General features: G+C 41.3%; 2 protein-coding genes across 4 annotated transcripts; both read left to right on the top strand.

Moving 5' to 3' along the window:
- The first annotated feature begins 112 nt into the window (after positions 1 to 112).
- On the top strand, positions 113 to 7,753 carry LOC100840725 (serine/threonine-protein kinase tricorner). Of its 2 annotated transcripts, XM_010232886.3 has the most exons (14): positions 116 to 279; positions 889 to 1,285; positions 1,830 to 2,004; positions 2,579 to 2,662; positions 2,761 to 3,002; positions 3,085 to 3,322; positions 4,292 to 4,371; positions 4,497 to 4,581; positions 4,974 to 5,105; positions 5,197 to 5,310; positions 6,669 to 6,716; positions 6,973 to 7,057; positions 7,149 to 7,205; positions 7,293 to 7,753. In XM_010232886.3, exons 2-14 carry the CDS (start codon positions 1,074 to 1,076, stop codon positions 7,412 to 7,414), a joined length of 1,674 nt encoding a protein of 557 aa, XP_010231188.1. In that variant the 5' UTR covers positions 116 to 279; positions 889 to 1,073; the 3' UTR covers positions 7,415 to 7,753. The 2 variants fall into 2 exon arrangements, 1 of the variants encoding a protein (XP_010231188.1); XR_002963496.1 differs by lacking the exons at positions 7,149 to 7,205; positions 7,293 to 7,753 and adding an exon at positions 6,254 to 6,416 and having other exon boundaries at positions 113 to 279; positions 6,973 to 7,063.
- Positions 7,754 to 9,567: 1,814 nt separating this feature from the next.
- Positions 9,568 to 19,138, top strand: LOC100840420 (carnosine N-methyltransferase). Of its 2 annotated transcripts, XM_010232884.3 has the most exons (18): positions 9,569 to 9,779; positions 11,065 to 11,137; positions 11,244 to 11,287; positions 12,516 to 12,558; positions 12,636 to 12,863; positions 13,030 to 13,185; positions 13,797 to 13,862; positions 14,176 to 14,220; positions 14,324 to 14,397; positions 15,153 to 15,217; positions 15,296 to 15,362; positions 15,477 to 15,590; positions 16,184 to 16,257; positions 17,660 to 17,757; positions 17,893 to 17,952; positions 18,024 to 18,092; positions 18,176 to 18,229; positions 18,690 to 19,138. In XM_010232884.3, the coding sequence occupies exons 1-18, from the start codon at positions 9,700 to 9,702 to the stop codon at positions 18,759 to 18,761; spliced, it is 1,482 nt and encodes a 493-aa protein (XP_010231186.1). In that variant the 5' UTR covers positions 9,569 to 9,699; the 3' UTR covers positions 18,762 to 19,138. The 2 variants fall into 2 exon arrangements, with proteins under 2 accessions (XP_010231187.1, XP_010231186.1); XM_010232885.3 differs by lacking the exon at positions 13,030 to 13,185 and having other exon boundaries at positions 9,568 to 9,779.
- The last annotated feature ends 1,015 nt before the right edge of the window (positions 19,139 to 20,153 follow it).

The raw sequence follows: 20,153 nt of genomic DNA, 5'->3' as shown, positions 1-20,153 counted from the left end.
AAGAGAAGGCACGAGGAAGTTTCGTTTCGGCGAGTCAAAAGCCAAAGAGCTCCCTCCTACACACCTCTCTCTCTCTCTCACCGTCATCTTTTTTTTTTCCCTTCTATCTATCCCTCTTCCTTCACACGCGCTTTGCCTTTGCCCACGAAAAAGACAACCTACCCGGAGGGGAGGAAAAAAAAAGGCGACTGCAAGAGTTCTCCCCCCTCTCTACCTTTTGCTCCAATCGCCGCCGAGATCCGCTCCGGGTCCGCCCCCCCGCCGCCGACCGGGCCCGAGGTGAGCGCCGTTTCCGCTGATCCGTCATGGGCGCCCGACCTGGCCGGTGGTTTCGGCCCCTCCACACGCGCTGTCTTCTGCCTTGGACTAGTCTGTCGGGAGTTGTCGGGAGTGGGGTTTTTTTGGGTGGGATTTCCGGTGGCGAATTGGTGGTTTCTCTCCGACATGGTTCGTGGTTTTGAGCGTTGTGAGTTTGGGAGTTGGCTGGGCGTTTTTTTGGGGGAGTTGATAGGTTTTTGGTGCCGCTCTTCGTTCTGTGATTTCTGGGGATCTCGCGCGGCGGCAATGCGATTTCTGGGTCAAATTGTGAGAATCCGTTTCCTTTAAAAATCATGAGTCTCTGTGCCGGAATGCGGTATTTTGAGGGCTTTTTGGGGGGTGTTTTTCGGCTGGAAATTGAGATCTTAAGCGCCCTTCGTGGTTCGTAACGTTTGCTTTAGCTACTCCTCGATGGAATTCAACCAGCTGGCGTGGATTTTTATGGCGTGTCCGAAAATAGCAGAGACTTGGAAGGATTTTATTGACCGTTCCCTTCCTGTTGTAATCGTGCTATGGATGGCAACATGACACGAGCGATTCTGACTGTAAATAATTTTCTATAATTTTCAGATAGAGGCACCGTCCCCAGCATCGGGTTCCACGGAGAAGGTGCCGATTTGGATATCTGATCCATTTGCAGCGGCTTGACCGTTTCAGAGGTCCTGTGGGCTGTGTCCTTTGGCCTGTGGGCGGCTACTGGGTTGGTCAATATAAGAGGCTCTCTGCTTCCAGAGATGGCACCATTGTGAGGGGAAATGGATTCCGCCAGAAGTTGGTTCCAGAAGTTCCAGCCACGGGACAAATCAAAGAGTCCAGCGGTGCCTGCCAGCCATGGGAAGGATCCTGGGAAACCCCCGATGGATGATGCGCCTTCTAGCGCGACGAAACAGAAGGTTGCAGCGGCAAAACAGTACATTGAGAACCACTACAAGACCCAGATGAAGTCCCTGCAAGATAGGAAAGAGAGGTGATCTACTAGACTTAAATTCTCAAGTACCTTTGCCTGCTTTACCTGCGAATTTATGTACTTGACTCCATCAAGTAAATATGACTTAAATTATTAGCACGCAATAAAATAGGAAAACGACAAGAACCCTCTTTGTTGCTGTTATCAAGCAGGATGCTCAATAACACACGATGCATGCCATGTCAGTTTTTCTAAACACCGATTCAGGTAATTAAGAGGAAGTCCTTAGTACAAGATGTCAGGGCCTTGTCATTGCCCAAAATAGGAAGTCCATCCATTAAGGTGAGCGGCGCAAGCGGCTTAGGCAATATTTAACTCAATACCTGATATGATTCGTGAATTGGTTTTCAGGTTTTATGTACTAAATTCACTGTTCGTTTCTGATTCCTGCGTCGAGTAGCTTCTTCCATTCTCATGTTGAACCTTTATCCGCATTACTCGCTAGGCATATTTTTTTTTTGCAACACTTCTGTTTGAGGACTATTCAGTATTCACTGGCTACAACTTTGTCTTTATACGTTTCTGTTTTCTGGTCTACTTTCAGGCGCTGGATGCTGGAGAGGAAATTGCAAGATGCTGAAGTTCCTGTAGAAGAGCAGAATAACATTCTGAAACATTTGGAGAAAAAGGAGACGGAGTACATGCGTTTGCAGAGACACAAGATGGGGGTTGAAGATTTTGAACTTTTGACAATTATTGGAAGAGGTGCATTTGGAGAGGTACCTGTCATCTTGGTCTCCATTGTTTATTTGTTTGCCTAACCTCATTACATGACATGATTTATTGGCCTTCTAAATCTTGCCGGTCAATGGTAGGTTCAGACATATCATTGTTGGGCTTGATATTATTGCTCATAGTAGCCTTTAAACTATAAATATGATCTCTTATGTGATTTGAAATAGAGCTACTCCATGCTCCCATCTTCTATATCTGTCACTTGACATAGAATTTCTTGAACATTCTATATCTATATTTGGTGAGTACCATAACAGATCTCTTATACATGGCTCTTGCTTTCTTATTTTTTTAACAAGAGAACATGAGAATTATATCCCTGCTTAGTATAGTTCACCTGTCTATTACAGACCACTTCCATTATTTGCTACTATCTTGTTTTTCTTTTATCTCAGTTATTGGCGACTTTGTTTTCGGCTGCTAGATTGACCTTAAAAATTGTATGCAGTGTTAACCTGTTATGAAGTACACATGTAGAAAGTGACCATCACCAATTATTTGTACTTTTGAGGTCATTGTCATGCACATCATGTTTAATTTGCTTTAAATTGTATGCAGGTGCGTCTTTGTAGAGAGAAAACCTCTAAAAGTGTATATGCAATGAAAAAGCTCAAGAAGTCTGAAATGCTTCGTAGGGGCCAGGTACCATGTACGGTCCATCAGTTTTTTTTGTTTTGTTTTTATCATTTCTAGTTTATGTCCTGTCCTCTGACATCGTGACACGTTTAAACATATTTCAGGTTGAACATGTCAAAGCTGAAAGAAACCTTCTTGCAGAAGTTGATAGTGCTTACATAGTCAAGCTTTACTATTCTTTTCAAGATGATGAGTACTTATATCTCATCATGGAGTACCTTCCTGGTGGTGACATGATGACTTTACTCATGCGCAAGGACACACTAACAGAAGAAGAAGCCAAATTTTACATCGCAGAAACTGTACTGGCAATAGAATCCATTCATAAGCACAACTACATTCATCGGTATTGTGTAACTGTTCTCTTGGTTCTTTTAATAATTTTGTTGATTCGATACTAATATGTATCTTTGTGTTTGTTTTGTCAGAGATATCAAGCCAGATAATCTATTGTTAGATCTCAGTGGTCACTTGAAGCTTTCTGACTTCGGCTTATGTAAACCTTTGGATAGTAGTAATTTTCCAAATTTGAATGAGCCAGATTATACATCTGGAAAAGGTGCCAAGCCTTTACCTGATAACACGAGTCGGTTAACTAACTCTTCTGCTCCGAAGCGTACACAGCAGGAGCAATTGTCACATTGGCAAAAGAACCGGCGGATGTTGGTAAGTAACACAATAACACATCTCAAGTTGAGTCGACTTATTGATGGTTGGGAAACAGTATTCGCATGTTATGATGCCATGTATTTACGTTGATATGTACATGTTCATAGCACACTAGTCTGCATGGTTGGTTTGATGCCCCTTTTGTCTTGTCAAAGCGTTAGCAAGCCCAAGAAACTTGGCCTCAAATTGTTTTGGCTCCAGGAGATGTTGACAAGAATTGGAAAGCCAATATCTTGTCTCACTTGTTGGTAGAGAAGCAATCGCTATCCTAAAGTGCCTTGCCGAAATTTGTCAATGTTAGCCTGCCAACTTAGGGCATCAAACCAAGAGAAACGTATCTAGTGCTCTCATGGCTCGGGTTCTACTTTGCTTCCAGACCATGACTGCAAAACCAAAAGGCCACACAAATTTTCCCAAGAAAATTGTGTGGACTTGTCACAAAATATATCGACTCGAAAATTTCAACTCACAAGTCCAGTTCACACACATAAAAACTAACAAGAATCCAGAAGTTAATACTTAATAGCACCGTATTCAATTATGCTACTATTCATGATTCACAAATGTTTTTTTTGTTCGCTTCTCGTGTAATAAAATTTAGAGCCAAAAATGTTGCAACATTGTTCATGTTACCTGTGTCAATCTACTTAATTTTTGGGGCAAGATTCCATGACTTTTTTTTATTGCGCTGCTGTAGCTTGGGAGAATGATAGCACCCAAGGTCGTAGCACTAGATATGTCCTCATAAACCAAGTAGACCCATGTCCCTACCTTGTTTTCTTCCTAAGTTTTGAACATCTAGTGGATTGTGTACATGATGCATTATGGTAGTTCTTGTATTGATAAACTATTGTTTTTCTTATGTGGGATTTTTGTCTGCCTGTTCCTTCCCTTTGGTCTCCGTTTTGCCATGTACCAGTGAATATGCACATGAGCATGACTAACATGTTCGTTATACCCACTCAGGCGTATTCAACAGTTGGTACCCCTGATTACATTGCTCCAGAGGTTCTATTGAAGAAAGGATATGGAATGGAATGTGACTGGTTAGGTTTCTTATCTTGTAATTCTTTTTTCTTTAGCCAGTAAACGTCCTATTTTCTCATTTCTTGTGCGTTATGTACTTAATTAATGGATTCTTGGTATTATGTTTTTTTTCTTCTTCTCACAGGTGGTCCCTTGGTGCCATCATGTATGAAATGCTAGTTGGTTATCCTCCATTTTATTCAGAGGATCCAATGTCAACCTGCAGAAAGGTATGTTACTCCCATAGGCTCTTCTTTTCTATTTGGGACACATGTATGAAATTAGCTGCATTCGTCCTACCCAATGCGTAGTTTCTTACTAGATTCAAATGAGACAGAGCCTGTAAGTAAACTATTATGTGGCTAGATCCTGATGGTTGTAGCAGGCCACTTGAGCTCATTGCCAGTTCCCTACTGTACGGCTAACATTTATATTGTTATATTGCAAGCAACAACCTTGAGTTTACGCTGTCTAGTGCCTGCAGTAGGAAGTTTTATGTAAGCTGTATTTGCATGTGTCTTGTCTAGTGTCCTGCAGTAGGAAGTTTTGCTATGCAAAGTATTCATATAGCTTTACAAACATGTGATCTAATCCATTTTATACCTTTCTTTTGTTCATGCAGATTGTTAACTGGAGAAGTCACCTGAAGTTTCCTGAAGAGGCAAAGCTTTCTCCTGAAACTAAGGATCTCATCAGTAAACTTCTGTGTAATGTTGAGCAGAGACTTGGAACAAAAGGAGCCCATGAAATAAAAGTGTGGTCTCTTCCCCTTGTTTTATGCTGAAGTACACCCTTGTTTGTCTAAGTTACTTGCTTAACTGATACCATCATATCATCCACTCTAGGCACATTCATGGTTTAGAGGTGTCCAATGGGAAAAATTGTATCAGATGAAAGCTGCTTTCATACCAGAAGTTAATGGCGAGTTGGATACTCAGAACTTTGAGAAATTTGAGGAGGTGATGTTCTGCCCCTACTACTATGTCTACTCCCTAGCTAATATGCATCAATAATATTTTCCTACTCCATACACTTGGATAGTTTTCGTAATAATCAAAGCGACCTGAACTTCAGTGGAAACACAAGGGATCTTCCAGAATATTGTGTGTTTATTTCTGAGTAGTAAAATACGCACCTTTTGACAGTTGCAGTTCGCATAGAAACTGCTAAGCGATCTTCACTTGTGTTTAAGAGGATGTATTTTTATTTTTAGTTATGCTAAGCGATCTTCACTACCCTTTACTATGTTCACTTGTGTATATAATCTGGCATGTTTGACATCCATTAATTTTTCAAGATTTTTGGGACCTTCGTAGTTGTCCCCAGTCCCTACTGGCGCACTGCTGTTGTATGCATGCCTGCATTTCCTCACCTTTTCTAGTTTTGTTTTCTTCAGCTGAAGGGGCTGGCACCGCGTTTGTTCCTGCTGTGCTTTCTAATTGATTAAACTGCACATGATGTACCTAAACTTGCTGCTTTGCTAGTCAGTGTCTCTAGGGCAGTGTGATTATATAAATTTAGGGTTTGTTTGGCTGGTGCCAAAATTTGCTCTACCAAAATTTGGGTTGCCTATGAGATTTGGCCTTCACTTGGTGGGTTGCCAAATTCTTAGCTACCTATCAAATCTTGCTCACCTACCCTGCATTTACTTCATAACTTTTGCCAAAATTGTGGCCAACAAGGGTCCAAGGAATCCTAGCCATTTATTCCTCTAGCCTGACGATGAGGAGGTAAGTTGAAACTGGAAGGTTCCGTGACGGCAAGTTTTTGTGAAGCGTTTTGTTCTTGCATACCTTTTTTATGGTTGGCTCTGTGAGTCAGTAACTAGGCAACATGAAATGTTCTGTCGTTTGTAATTTGCTAAGAGCTCTTACTTTGTGTGTTGCGAACTCCATGTTGTAGGATTTGGGTGTGTTCTTGTTAGCCGAGGGCGGCAAGTACGTGCAGAACTATGTGTGTGGGTGAATTGCTGCTCTGTTACCTTCTGATAGGGGAATGTGATCATATGATCGTAAGGAATTTTTTTATTTATTCCGCTAGCCAAGTGTTGGCAGGGTACAAATTGGTATGAACCAAACATATGCTTAGTGATCTAATCAGACAGTTAAACTAGTTCCTTGTTCTGATATAACTGGTTACTTTTCTAATTAATTGTGCTCTTCGCAGTGCCACTTTTAGTTTTAATATTTTCCATGATAAACGATGTTGAGAGTTAAATCATGGATATTTTATTTTACATAATTGCATAGAAAGTAAAAATTGTCATGCTTCCACTTTTCCACTAACATTTTCTCTCATTTTTTTTACTATTTTGCAGACTGGAGCACAAGTCCAAAGTTCATCTAAGTCAGGTCCATGGAGAAAGGTATGATTGAATTCACGATGAAGTGCTAATTTCTTGCTAGTTAGGACTTGCGTACCCAATTATTTATGTTTCTCAATTTTCTTCACATCAAAAGGTAATCAAATCTGTACCTTGACCAGTGGTTGAATGTGGACGTTAGAAAGTATACGTGCTTGCCGCATGCCTCTTTAACCTAAGAATATAATGTATGCCATTAACTAAGTTTACTTCTGCTGGTCATTTAGTCCTTGCATCAACGAAATCTTTTCTTGTACAGATGCTTCCATCCAAGGATGCAAACTTCGTTGGATATACATACAAGAACTTTGAAATTGTGAATGATGATGAAGTTGCAGGGATTGGTTAGCTCTCTTTTTTGCGCTATCCGTATTGTTTATTGAATATAAATAGTCTCTTTAGTTTGAGAAAGTTGTCTGGCGCTTTATGCAACAGCCGAGTTGAAGAAGAAGACTTCCAAATCAAAGCGGCCAACTATCAAGACTCTGTTCGGTAACTATCAGCAGCCAGTATCATTGGTTCCCCCTCAGCATTTATTGATATCCATGACTCAATTCACCTTTGTTCATATTGAAACAGAGAGCATGGATGAAGATGAACCTGTGCATGGAAGTTTCTTAAATATGTTGCCCCATAAGGAGGGACAACCTTCATCTCATTCCAGCGTTCCACCAGAACAATACCAACCTCGACGTAAATAGGATATGGAGGTTTTAAAAAACAACCACAGAAAATTAAAACAAGAGAAAAAAAAACTGCTGCGTTTTCATCTTTGTTACCCTGCCCCAACTTCTGTAAATTCTAACCGATGCTTTCTTTAGTGAAATGCTTGAAACAAAATATCCATCCTCTGTCCAAATAGTATGGTGCTTGATTTTGGCAGTAATGCTTGTTTAGTTCGCTGTATGTTGGTGCAGTCTCGGTGATGGGTCTCAGCATAAGTGTATACTTGTTACCAGCTCTGACGAGCATGTGTATTACAATTAAATTCACCTCTGCTTTTCTGGGCCTTTTAAAGAGATTTAATAGCTTTCAACCAATCTGCCTGAAATAGTTACGAAACTTATGTAATTTCGTTCATGTTGCCGGTTTGCTTCGAGCTTCTATGTGCATTGGAAGTTCCGAAACTTACGTAATTTGCTGACGCTGGCTCATGTACATTAAAAAATTAAAGTTCATGTGAAAAATTACTGGCATATATAGACCCTGAACCGTGTCTCGTTAGCAGTAAGGTGAGTACGTTGCGCTAGTAACACTGCCTCTTTGGAAGCGAAACATGAAATGAGTAAGCCAATATTTACTCACTCGAAGAACGTGACCATGAAGCATTTGCCTGCCAAAAGGGAACAGCGAGTAATTTTAAGATTTAACAAGACCTAAGCTGGGCCAAAGCCTAGTTAGGAAATTGAGCCATCTCGATTGATGGGAGTAAGACCGAAGAACATGGGAGCAAGACCGAAGAACGTGGCCATTAGCAAAGCCTTGTTAGCAAATTCAGCCATCTGGAATTCTGGATTGATTGGCATAAGACATCTATAGTGGCAGATAAGGGCCTCCACAATGTGTAGAGGTGTCAAATTGTAAATTTGGCATTTGGCATTCAGCAACACTGTGAACCTAGTGCCAAAACCAAAATATCTGGAACCGGAGCAAGTAGCTGCTCCGTTGCCAAAACTCCACGAGTGAATAAAAAATGTCAGTTTCTTACCCCCATCTCCCACGCCATGGCATGGAAGCCCGAGAACAGAGAAAGACGAGATTGACTTTCCATGGCGATGAGCATGCTCTCGGCGATGGCCCGATGCCGACGGACGGGGTGGCAGCAGGGTTCTCTGGCGCGGCCCACGGACGCCAATCGGCGAGGGACAGCGGAGGGATAGCAGCGGCGCAGCAGCAGCAGAGGGAGAGCAGCGGCGGAGGGAGGCGACGGAGGGAGAGCAGCGACGGGGGGAGGCCGCAGAGGGAGAACAGCGGCGCATGCAGTGGTGGAGGGAGGAAAAGCAACGCTTCAGCGAGGGATTTTTTTCCCCTGTCGGTTTCTTCGGATGGAAGATGCCCATCAGTTTCTTTGGATGGAAACGGAGATAGGAAGTTGGGCCGTTGAGGAAGAGAAAAAAATGAGGTTGCGGTGGATTTTTTAGCTGCACATTATTATTTGGTGGGTCCTGTCTGCATGCAAATTTGGCATCATCTACGTTGCAAGAAAATCGGGATTTAGCATCTGTGCCAAATCTGATCTATGTGAAAGCCCTAAGACCGTCATTTTTATGTGCTTCACGTAATTTAGGAAAGACAAAAAAAACATGTCATACAATATACCGTATCGTATATGATTAATATCCCATGAATATAAAATTACATGATGATTCATATCATCATTTAAGAAAGGAACGGGCAAATGTCTTATGATTAATGACAATGTCCATGTAGTGGAAGAATGGGACAAAGAGGAGACAACGAGTAGGGTATTTGAGTGAAGTTATTAAATTGTTAGGATCTATGTCCAATTGCCCCCTCCAATTTCCAATGTTCTTCGTTTTGCCTATTTACAGCTGAATTCTGACGCATCCCTGACCGCAGGAATCTATTCCTCCATATACAGGGTATTTGGGTTTAGATTTTTTCACATATGGAAGGTCGGGGAGCCATCGAGCAAAATATTGCTTGCCAGAGCTGTAAAAAATGTGTTTGACTATAGAAAAAACAACATCCAACCGGTGTTAAGAAATATGTTTTGATTTTTAGTACCAGCATACTTTGCTGATTGAAAATCATAGCCAAAAACTTTTGGAGTATTCTTATTTCTTAACCCCTAAGGTCCTAACCAGCAAAAAGAGAACTGAAGCCAGCTGGCCTTGCAAAAACCTCATTCCATCGTTCCACTTCCACGCCACGAGACGAGACTCATCATCATTTGAAACCCCACTAATTCCATCTGAAAGGAAATAGCTTCATCTCGCTGCCGCCGCCGCCGCTGCCGGGGAAGATGGCCGAGCGGCGGTACACCGCGCACGAGGAGGAGCTCGAGATCAAATCCCTCCGCCGCATCATCGCCGCCTACGCCAAGTACGCAAACCCAAATCCCCATCCTCTAATCTCTCTGCCCGGAACGAACCCTCCCGTTCTGCCCTCACTGTATGGGGGCTCTTCAGGCCCTCGCCGCGAGACTGATTGGTCGCGTAGAAGCGGTGCTCCGTTCTAGGGGAAGTTCCGTGTTCCTGCTCCGAGCTATTTCTCGTTTTTGTCGCGGTGGAGTTCAGTCGGAGTTCATGGTCCTTCTGAGCTGCAGGGTTTAGGAGCGGCTGGTGGTTCGAGAATACTGGGTGCTAACCGGAGTTGATTTCGTGATTGGGAGGCTAGGTTGTGGGGCTAGGCTTTGGATTTTTTGGCTGTCACGCTGCTTGTGTGATTCTGCACGGGTCAGGTTGGTTGGGGAGATCCAGTGTGTTGAGTAGTGGTGTATTCGAGCTGATAGGAGCTGCGATTAAACCTTGTTAGTTTCGTGTCAAAAAACAAAACGGGTTCGTTCTGAAGGTTATGGATAGGGGTGATAATTTTTGTTGGTTTTCCAACTCTTATGATTATGTTGTGGATAGAAAGTAATCAATAAATAGCTGTGAATAATGTAATGCTCCTAGTACCCTTTGCATTTGATTGTTGCTGATGGAGCGTGTAAGGTGGTGGTGTGAATTTATTTATGGAACCTTGTCGAGAGGGCAGGGTGTTCCTACTGATTCATATAGAAGGCTGATCCGGTTTATCAGGAAAACTAGGCCAAAAACCATGCAAGAGCATGGTTGATTAGAGGACAACCGTGCAAAACCCTGAAAACCACCTACTAAAATAGGTTTGGAGCACTACCCAATAAAGAATCTATGCCTGCAACTCAGCGCCACTCACTTGTTGGCATCATCCATGCCCCTCCGAAGCCGCAACAGCCAAACCACACAGCCAGCCTCCGCCACCAAACTCGTCCTCCACCTAGGGTAGGGTGTGGATAACGCTTCGACAATGCCTCCAAGAAGGGAAAACAGCGCCCATGAACGGCATATTTTTCAATTCTCAAATGTGACTATATTAATCTTAGCATCCACGTGGAAAATTGCCAAACTGATTGGAATATCAGGAGATGTGCTTGGTCTGTTGGTTGTACTTAAAAGATTATGGACATGTATATTTTTGCCAGGTCTTGGCTTCTTTTGTCATTTCATCATTGATGTTACACAAATGCAATTTTTTCAGTTTCTTTAATGATTGGTGACTTTGTAAGCGGATTACATGGAAACAGTCTAGTCTTTTTCTTTCTTGATTCTTAAGATATAAAAGTATTGTTGTTTTGCTTTTTTCATAGCTATCAAGATGCAGCAGAGAAGGATGTCAAGAGATATGAACGGTCATTCAAAAGGCTTCCTCCTGCCCACAAGGTTTATATAGTCACCACACATTTACCCTTTTTTTCATCCAGTTCTACCTCTTTGCTTATTCCTTTTAGAGTTTGCTGTATGATCTCTTATGCCCTTTTCTGTGTAGGAACTTCTCTTTCACCTTGGTCTAAAGTACCAAAGATTGAGATGGTAAGTAATCTGGAATAGTGGATTGCTAACTATAATTGATTCATGAGTAAACTGCACCGCAGGTCCTAAAACTATTCGAGGTGTGTCAAGTGAGTCCTAATTTTATCAAAGTGCATATTTGGACCCTAATTCTTTGTAAGTTGTTCACGCGTGGTCCTATTCGAGCCCGAGCCGCTGCTGACCGGCCGGGTGGCAAGTTGACTGCTGCCACGTCGCCCAAGGTCATTGGGCGGGGGTTTTCCCGTCGTTCCTGTGGTCTGGAATTTTGCAGAAACCTCCTTATAAAGAATGGAGACTGCAGTTGGTAAATTCTCTCTCATTCTTCTCTTTCTTCCTCCCATTGCTTGATCCGCTCACGCCGCCACCCCCAACTTCTCCTGACGGGCTCAGCTAAGTCGAAAGAATCGGCACATAGTACTTATCATATTGTGGCAGAGGATCACCAAGGAGACGTCGCGAGGCCACCATCACGTTGGAGCATCCCCAACGACATGACGATAAGCCGCCGCCTCACTGCCGGCCCCCTTCAAAGCTCGCCAGAAGGGAAACCCTAGAATCGCCCTCTGTGTTGCCTCTGTTCCGAGTGGGGTGGGGAGAATCAGGGAAAGGACCGCAGAATGAGTAAAATGGAAAGGTTAGGCCTATTTACAATTTCCAGCGACCCGGCTGTTAGCCAGCGTGGCAGTCAACTTGCCACCTGGCCGGTCAGCAGCGGCTCGGGCTCGAATAGGACCACACGTGAACAACTTACAAAGAGATAGGGTCCAAATATGCACTTTCGCAGAATTAGGACTCACTTGACACACCTCTAGTAGTTTTAGGACTTGCGGTGCATTTTACTCTTGATTCATTTAGTCCATAAGGCATTAGCAAACCTCAGTTCTCCAAATATTTGAGATATATCAACCCATGTTGCTTGGCCTAATCCAGGTATGAGGTATCTAAGGTTTGTTGTTGATGCTCTATCTTCATGCGTCAGAACTCTTCATTGTCTTATTACAAAAGAAATAACCTATGCATTTTTCAAATTAGTTCTCTTGTTGAACATCTAAGCCTTTGTTTCAACACTTTTGCATTTTAGGTATGTTTAAAACATATATGCTATAGATCAGTATTCAGTACCAGATATGCTAATGAGTAATGACATGCAGTAATATTTGTACAGAATCCACACTGTTCAGTGCTTATTGATTTGACTAATGTTATTTGATGCATTACTACTTGACAGGTGTATATCCATGAATGCATCTTTTATCATGAATATGCTTGAGGTATGGTGTTTTTGAGACTATGTTTGTTGAGAACCGCAATGCACATGATGGTGTTCTTAAAAAAGGGAGAATTGCAGGCATTTGAACCTCCTTTCAACATGACTCAGTACACAGACGGTGGTTGTCATGATTGTCCAGAGCACATGCATGGGCAAAATCATGTGAATTGTGCTCATTCTAGCGAGATGGTCGATTGCTCAAGAAGTTCTATCACCATAAATACTAACTCATTGCATGCACAGCATGGTTGCCCCAAGGAAGATCCGAAGACTAATGAATCTGCAAGAGAATTTGAGAATAAGAAGGTATGTTCTATCTCTGAATCTTCTATTTCTTTTAAAAAAGGTGATACTAGGTATTTCCACATGAAGTCTTGAATTAAATTTTTAATTACAATTTTGGTTATACTTATATGTCCTTGAACTGTCCTTTATGTTGCATGTATAAATTGACTGATTTAACACCAAACAGGATAAGGAAGTTCACATGGCAGGTTGCTTCCAACCTGTTGGTTACAACTTGGGAACATCCCAAGGTGTAGATAAATCATGTAATGGTGATAAACATGCGAGTGCAGCTTCTAACTGTCAAGATACAGATTGCTTTGCATCTTCTGCCGATGAAAATGTAAGCTCCACCTGCAAGATGTGACCTGTTGATATGTTCCAAATAATTCACAAATGCATGATACAGAACATAGCTTTGCTATCGCACATGAATTTTATTTTCACATCTCTAAGGGAGTAGTGCACAAACATGTCACGCTTGAGTAGACGTCAGTTAATTTACCACTACATTTCTGGAAAAATCCAGGTTCTTCTGATTACGATATGTGCCTGATTTGGGACTAGCAACATAGGGCGTGTGATGAATAAATTTATCCTCATGATATCTCATGAGGCGATATTGCAAAAATGTGTCATTGGCAAAGAGTAAACCAGGTATTGTAACTGGTACTCTTTCTTCCATGTACCAAACCCCTAGGAATCTATTCTGTTTCACTGCTAAAAAGTGGGGTGACTGTTAGAAAATAAAAATAGGCCATTCACCTGTGCTTTTGGATTTGTACAGAAAATGGGCTATAACGGTGCTTTGTTATGTATATACCTTTAAGGGATTTAAAAAGTTCAAAATATCTACTTAGCGAATGGTCAACACACACCACACTTTCAGTTTATCAAGATAATGTATTTAAATAACTGGGGATTATAAAAACAATGTTTCTTCCTTTATTTTAGGTAATAACAGGGCACTGCATGGATTCGCCTTTGCAGTTGGACGTTCCTCCAGTCGATGTTGACAAGGTAATGATTGTTACCAGTTACCACTTGTTACATTCCCCTGGTAGTGATAATATAATGATATGCTGGTTGACAACCGAAGAAATTGCTCCGAAGCTGGTATCTTGTTAAGATGTGATGTTACTGCTTTTGTTTTTTTCCTGGCGTTGAATTTCAATTCCTGAGTCATGCTATAATTTTGCTGAAGTCGTCTGCATGCATGTGTGCAGGTGCTGGCTTGCGTGCATTTGTATTTCTTTCTTGAGTTTGTATAGTTTATCTCAGACTTCTTTCTGCTTTATATCTTCTACCATTATTTTTATTCCGATTGATGCAGGTAAGATGCATCATAAGAAATATAGTGAGGGACTGGGCCCAGGAGGTAATCCTCTTTGTAACTAGATTGTTTCGCAATGTAATTGAAGTAGACTCCTGTTTCACTGTACTGATCTGATCTTGATTTAAATAATAATAATTTGTTCCAGGGTCAAAATGAACGTGATGAGTGCTATAAACCCATTCTTGAGGAACTTGATCGTCTTTTTCCGAATCGAAGCAGGTAGACTTGCGTTGTCCCTGGTTGTTTCTGTAAGTTAGAGCTAGCTATCTTACTTTTTGTATCGTGTGCTGTAACATGTAAGATTCTGAATGATCTTGATTTTGACAGTGAATACTGACAAGGACTTTTTTTGTGAATGTGCATCTACTTATTGTGTTTGCATGCCGGGTTAGCCTGAGGCTTATGATGGAAACTTGCAAGACCTTTGAGATGGTGTTTGTTTTCTCTGTAATATCAGAAAAAGTGTTTTTGACGCTGCTCAGGGCTCCTCCCAGAACCCTGTGAGCTGGACCTAGGGTTGCAAGTGGGCTCCCACTTAAGTCCCACTTCTAGTTCAATTTTTCAATTTTAGTTCAAATTTTGAGCCAAGATTTTGAACTAGAAAATACCAAATGAAATAGAAGTGGGACTTAAGTGGGAGCCCACTTGCAACCCTAGCTGGACCTTACTTTTTTTTCCTAATTTTCCATCTAGTCATCTTCAATAGGTGAATTGGGTGTCAGGAACAAATCAGCAAAGTTCCTGCTGATTCGTGTTTTGTCTCCATGTCCTTGTCTGTTTGATTATTTGCATACTGGTACTACTTATGGGCGCATTTCCTTCAGGCTGTAGCCATATTAATCTATCACGTCCTCTTATAGATGTTATGAATAATTGACTCAAGCATTTCCGTTGACATCAGAAATAAACAGAAATTTCTTCCAGATTCATTACAGTCTTCTCTCATCGACCTGTGTATGTTTCAAAATTCACAGGCCTCCTTCATGCTTAGTTCCTGGTGCTGGCCTTGGAAGATTGGCTCTGGAGATCTCTTCTCTGGGTACTGCAGAAAATGTTGAAAACCAGTTAGTTCAATGTATTTCTTGAATTTCTCTAATTTCTTTTTGCCGATGAACAGGTTTTGTAAGCCAGGGAAATGAGTTCTCATATTACATGATGGTTTGTTCAAGTTTCATTCTAAACCAGTGAGTCAATCTATTAACGCCGTGCTACAAATATTTATAAGCAACCAGCACCTTTACTTTATTTAGGTGTCTTCAACTGTTCATAATGCTAATAACATCACCTATTCCTATCAGCACCCAAGAGGCCTATGAATGGACCATATATCCTTGGATACACAGCAACTGCAATTCGCTTTCAGACAATGATCAACTTCGGCCTGTTTCATTTCCTGATATTCATCCCTCAAGGTACTTAGTACACAATACTTGCCAGCACCACAAAATAATGTGTTTATATGCATCATTCTGTGTACATTTGGTGCAAGCTGTATAATTTTTATACTATTAGGATTGTAATATTTTCTTTAGATAGAGTACAGTTATGCTGATTACGTTTGCAGCCATAGCACAATTTACATAAATGCATGCGATAGTGAGAATGTTCGGTACCCAATTTACAGAACCTACAAAGATTTCACCTTTGTATGTTGAAATATTTATGTATGCAATAGTGAGAATGTTCGGTACCCAATTTACAGAACCTACAAAGATTTCACCTTCATATGTTGAAATTTTGCAATTGGTATTCATAAATGTGTTGCTGCATACTGGCATCTGAATCTCTAATCTAAACTTCATTTTATTTTAGCATTTGAGTTTACTGCTCGAGCTTGTTCCGTTCAGCTGGCATTATTTATACTGTAGGTAAAACCTGGAAATTCATTTCCACCGAGCGTGGACTTCAGTTTCTTGGAAAAAGAGATGCCTGGTTGATATATGTTTGTGTGTTTCATGTTGGCATATTTAGCTCACTTCTGACCAGTTCCTCCTTCTATTAACAGTGCTGGGATCACCGACGGATTTTCCATGTGTGCTGGAGATTTTGTAGAGGTCTATAATGAGGAAAGCCAAGAATGTAAGATCACTCGCTCCTCATACAATAGGGATATATGTTAGACTTAATATTGTAGTTTTGTCCATGTTAGCTTCATGGTATGGAATCCGAGTAGGATACAAACTAGTTTAGTTGTATGTGTGTTTCCTTGTGTTAGACACAAGTCCGTGTGCATGTGGAGTCCGAGCCTTTAGTATAGCTAGGATATGTGCGTGTGTGTATATACACGGGTAGGCAGCCTAGCTTGTATCAAGTTTTGTGAGAAACAAATAAAGAAAAGAGAGGCACGATAGGTGCCTCTGGCGGTCTGGCCAAATAATTTCCGGTCGTGTCTGTCTTCATGTGATTGATCTTTGGGCAAACCAACAATATATGGTAAAACAAAGCATGAGCCAAAACGACTTAATATTAGAAGTGTGTTCTGGGCCTTTTGACTTATAATGCACATATTTGTCATGTCCACTATTGGTTTGTTATGCTCAAGGAATAGTCAACTTTCTTCTCATGGATCATGAAAGCATGTAATCTTCTAGTTCTAGGTGTGCACTAATCTTTGCATAGTTACATGGCTTTCTCAACTATAGAGGTATTGTATTCAGTATCAGCTTAATTGTGCTTCTGCCTGCTACAATTCTAATGCTATCCATTTGCCCATTGAATAGTTTACGAAAGAGGGCATGCAACTGCAAGAAGGTGAAATAAGGTGGTTAGATTGTTAGAAGCAGCGTGGTTAAATAATTCTAAATTATGGCCCATTGGGATCAATCCATCACTCATCATGTCTAAGCATATAAATGTATTAATAATTGCACAGCAGCATTGCCAGAAAAAAATGTTCTTGTGGGATCCCCAAAAGAGAGGAAAGCTGTGCAGGTTTTGTTTGTCAGGTTGTCTGAATTTTAAATCATGTCCAACAAGGGAAAATATGGTTTTATTCCATACTGGGTGTAAAAACAAAGCCATAATTCGTGGTGTTTTTGTTCCTTGTACATATGAAGTACATTATGTTTTTACAGGAAGCATATTCAGTATGTTCTGTTACCTTGTTTGGTTTTATTTCTGGGCTGCATTATAAATAAGTTGCATCAGGAGTAGTGCTTATATTCCAAAAACTTAAGAATTTTGTAGTAGTGGGGTAGTCGGTGCTTTGGTGGTTGCTAGGCAGACCCTTAATGACTTAATCTGCTTTAAGTTGATGCTAATAAATTGGAGAGCACTGAAGAATTTCCTTAGGTAATTGTGTAGGCTGTCGAGGCATGCTATTTATTAGTTAGCTCGTGGGTGAAAATAAGTTGAAATATTTTTGGAGATTGGTATTATTGCATTTCTTGTCCACCTCTCCCCATTTTTAGTTCAGAGTCTCAGACTTGTAATGGGAAAATGCTTATTTTGAAATTCTGACAATACTTATTTGCTCTTTCAGCTGCATGGGATGCTGTTGTAACTTGCTTCTTCCTGGATACGGCACACAATATTGTTGAATATATTGAGATCATATCAAAAGTTCTCAAGGATGGTGGGGTGGGTTCTCTTGTTCCAAGATTTGAATTATGATCAGCTATTCTTCATGAGGACCAATATTTCTGCACTGCCATTATACTGCTCTTTCTCTATTTATATTAAGCGCCGAGTAATTGTGTCCATTTGAATCAACAGGTCTGGGTAAACATGGGTCCGCTTCTGTATCACTTCGCTGATTCCTATGGGCCAGATGATGTAATTACTCATATTTATACTAATTGAATACCTTATCTTTGAAGAGACCTAATTTATTCCCTTGAACTCAGGATATGTCCATCGAACTAAGTTTGGATGACGTGAAGAGGGTAGCTTATCATTATGGATTTGTGATGGAGGTGAGGGTTTATGCACTTAATTTGTTTTGGACTAGAAATGGACTACTGTTATTTGAATGGGTTTCATTGAATGCAATTTACAGGTGGAGAAAATGATAGATACCACTTACACAGCAAATATGGCATCAATGATGCAGGTAACTTATTGATTCCTTTGGGCACTTAAATTAATTCATTCTTGCAGATTCCAGTGCAGTATCTCCAAATACCTATTAGGTGATTGAATTCTGATGTATATATTACATTGAATGTAACATGTGATTAAATACGATCCCGGCCACTCATTTGGAATCTTGGGTCTCTGTCCCCTTTCCCTTGTGGGCTCGTACACTCTTAGAATACATCTGTCTAGAAAACAAATATTTGTGTAGGCCAGATATTGCTATTATTTTGATTAATGCTTGCCTGCTCGGTGGCTGGGTGTCTAAGAGTAAGTTTTGAAGGCATTCAACACGGATTACTCAGAATAACAACTATGCTGGATTCTGTTAGCGCATACATTTTCACTGCTGGTCAATATGTTACGCATCTTTCTCCTATTTGAATTCGATCAGAGTACAACAAACAATCTTATTTTTATACTTGGTTGAGTTGCAGAATCGATACCGTGCCGCATTTTGGACAATGAGGAAGGATGCATCTCGATCGAAAGCTCAAAAGCGTCAGTGATCCTTTGTTTAGAAGGCCGAATTTCGGTCAGCCCATGGTGATGGTTACCCAGGCTAGGAGCCTGGGACAAACAAATAAGGATGATTGGTCCACGCCCCGTTTCTCACCCTGATAGGTTGATATTGAAAACTTGCAGCGACCTGTGCTGTCAATCTTGTGATAGAAGTTGTTTCACAGTGCATAGAAAACTGTGATGTACTGATGTCTGTACCGGTGCCATAGTAGAAAGGTTAACCGGGTGATATTAGTTTGGTTCTGGGGAGTAGAACTGTACAAGGAGATGTATTATACATTGTTTGTTAACGGTAGCCCATAATCTGTGGGCGTCGAGTCCAAAAGAAATATCATGATTTTGATTATGGGCTTCGAGTCCAAAAGAAATACTCCGTCATCCGTTGGGATGTCTTAGATGTTAGCAGCCGAAGGGAACTCGAGATGCTTTTTCTTTCAACAGCGGAATTCGAGACGCTTTTGTCGCGGACTTGTCACTTGTGGGTGTTGCAAAACCTCTCGGTAGCTCCGGAGCGATCTCGCCCCATCGTGTCCACCAACCACGCGGCGATTTTTCTTTTTCTTAATCTCCCTCTGGTGTGATTAGCAGTGGATGGGTGGCAGCCTTTTCCTGTCTCCATCCCATCGTTCTCTCTCCCACGCTCCATCTCCTTCGATCCTCTATCTGTCCTATTCACTACCTGCCATCCCCACTAAATCTTTCTCTCTCTCACTCACGAGAGGAAGGTTCAGGGGCGCTGCAAGGCGCAAGGCTGCTACTGCCACGGGCCGTGGTCTTCGCGTCCGTGCCGCCGCGCCCGGGCCGTGGGCTCGGCCTTCGCCGCCATTGCAGCTGGCCATGGATTCGATCGCTGCTGTCCTCTAGGATTCCATCAACCGCGTGTGGCCTCCGCTCCCATCCTCGTTCGGATCTGACGTTGTTGTTTTGATTTTGTTATCTCATTGATTTGGTACCTATTGAGAGGTAAGGCATTGTATTGATTTCGTTATCCCCGTCGCAATGTGGACAAAGGGAAGCTGTTTCTTTTGATTTTGGATCTTGTATTTTTTCCGTGAATCGAAAATACAGACTATTTGAAATTTTGATGAATATGTACACGAGAAGGTACAGGTGATGTACCCTCATGTACCTTGGGTACATGACGAGATACTAATTTTGATGAATGTGTATACGAAAAGGTACAGGTGATGTACCATGGGTACATGACGAGGTACTGTTTTTTTATAAATTTTTGTGCTGTCATTTTGTCGAGACATGACGAGGTATCTAAAATTTATTAAGGTACATGTGATGTACCATCATGTACCATTGATACATGGCGATGTAATAATTTTGATGAATGGTTACATGAGAAGGAATTAAGTTTTGATGAATGTTTC

This window comes from Brachypodium distachyon, chromosome 2 (genome assembly GCF_000005505.3).
Source record: "Brachypodium distachyon strain Bd21 chromosome 2, Brachypodium_distachyon_v3.0, whole genome shotgun sequence".
Lineage (NCBI taxonomy): Eukaryota > Viridiplantae > Streptophyta > Magnoliopsida > Poales > Poaceae > Brachypodium > Brachypodium distachyon.
The sequence above is the reverse complement of the archived record's forward strand: the minus strand, read 5'-3'. Positions and strand labels throughout refer to the sequence as shown.

Bases quoted from the DNA above. Each gene is read 5' to 3' on its own strand.
- LOC100840725 (XM_010232886.3), top strand. From the start codon at position 1,074: ATGGATTCCGCCAGAAGTTGGTTCCAGAAGTTCCAGCCACGGGACAAA. The intron at 2,663-2,760 runs GTACCATGTACG...AACATATTTCAG, and splicing joins AAATGCTTCGTAGGGGCCAG to GTTGAACATGTCAAAGCTGA. The intron at 4,582-4,973 runs GTATGTTACTCC...TTGTTCATGCAG, and splicing joins CAATGTCAACCTGCAGAAAG to ATTGTTAACTGGAGAAGTCA.
- LOC100840420 (XM_010232884.3), top strand. From the start codon at position 9,700: ATGGCCGAGCGGCGGTACACCGCGCACGAGGAGGAGCTCGAGATCAAA. The intron at 13,186-13,796 runs GTAAGCTCCACC...CCTTTATTTTAG, and splicing joins CATCTTCTGCCGATGAAAAT to GTAATAACAGGGCACTGCAT. The intron at 13,863-14,175 runs GTAATGATTGTT...CGATTGATGCAG, and splicing joins CTCCAGTCGATGTTGACAAG to GTAAGATGCATCATAAGAAA.